Source organism: Egretta garzetta, unplaced genomic scaffold, assembly GCF_000687185.1.
Source record: "Egretta garzetta isolate BGI_Z169 unplaced genomic scaffold, ASM68718v1 scaffold143, whole genome shotgun sequence".
In the NCBI taxonomy this organism is placed as follows: Eukaryota; Metazoa; Chordata; class Aves; order Pelecaniformes; family Ardeidae; genus Egretta; species Egretta garzetta.
Genome location: NW_009259310.1, coordinates 602675 through 603823, shown reverse-complemented (window position 1 = coordinate 603823; position 1149 = coordinate 602675). Strand labels below are relative to the sequence as shown.

Here is a 1149-nt window from a genome sequence, read left to right as displayed (position 1 = left end):
GAGCAGCTGAGGCAGCTCCGGAGGAGCAGCGCCCCGGGCCCGCCCCGTCGGGGCGAGGGCAGGAGGGTCCCCCCCAGTGTGTCCGAGGGACCCCGCCCCACGAAGGAGCAGCCGGGCCCCAGCTCCCATGCTGGCGCTCCGCGCCCCCCGCCTGCCTCGCTGTCCGTCGGTCCCTTTGAGAAATCTCCAGAGAACTGCTCGCCCGACCTGAGCGCAGAGGAGGACGACATGATGATGTGCTCCAACGCCAAGTGCCGGCGGACGGAGACCATGTTCAACGCCTGCCTTTACTTCAAGTCGTGCCACAGCTGCTACACCTACTACGGCTCCCGGCACTGCCGCCGCGAGGACTGGGACACGCACAAGGAGAGCTGCGTCTATGGGCGCGTGGGCAGTGTCTGCCGCCATGTCCTGCAGTTCTGCCGAGAGAACGCCGAGGTGCACAAGGCCTTCTCGCGCATCGCCAAGGTGGGCTACCTCTCCCGAGGTCGTGGCGTCCTCTTCCTGGGCTTCCCCAATGCTGGCTCGGCTGAGAACTTCCTCCAGTTCGGGCTGGAGAGCCTGCTGATGTCCCCCACCTACCTGTCCCTGCGGGAGCTGGAGAGCTACTCAGACAACCTGGGGGAGTACGCCCGGGAGCTGCGGGAGACGGGCAACCAGTACGACCCCGATGAATGTTTCCTCCTGAATGTAACTGTGGCCGTCACCCAAAAAGTGCCAGAGCGGCCGTCACCGAAGACGCAGGTGCCAACGGTCAGGAAATACGCCAAGGTAGCCTTAGCCTCCTCCAGCCCCGAGAAGAAGATCCTGAAGAAGGAGCGGGACATGGAGACGTTGATCCTGACACCCCCGCCCGGCACGGCGGACATTGACAAGGAGGGGGAGGAGGGCCGCAAGGCGCGGGAGGTCTGCTTCATCAACATCCAGCGGGAGCTGCGCATCCGCGGCGTCTTCCTGCGTCACGAGTTCCCTGCCGTCTACGAGCAGCTCTGCGACTTCGTGGAGAGCAACAAGCGCTTCACCCCCACCACCATCTACCCCATTGACAAGAGGACGGGCAAACAGTTCATGTGCATGATCATGGCAGCCTCTGAGCCCCGCACCCTCGACTGGGTGGCCAGCCCCAACCTGCTGGACGACATCATGTGA

General features: G+C 64.5%; 1 protein-coding gene across 1 annotated transcript in view; it reads left to right on the top strand.

The window, feature by feature from the left end:
- AJM1 (apical junction component 1 homolog) overlaps positions 1-1149 on the top strand; it is a 5089-nt gene extending 3940 nt beyond the window's left edge. Inside the window, exon 3 of the mRNA XM_035891872.1 lies at positions 1-1149. This exon is cut by the window's left edge and continues 25 nt beyond it. Coding sequence (XP_035747765.1) covers positions 1-1149 — 1149 coding nt within the window.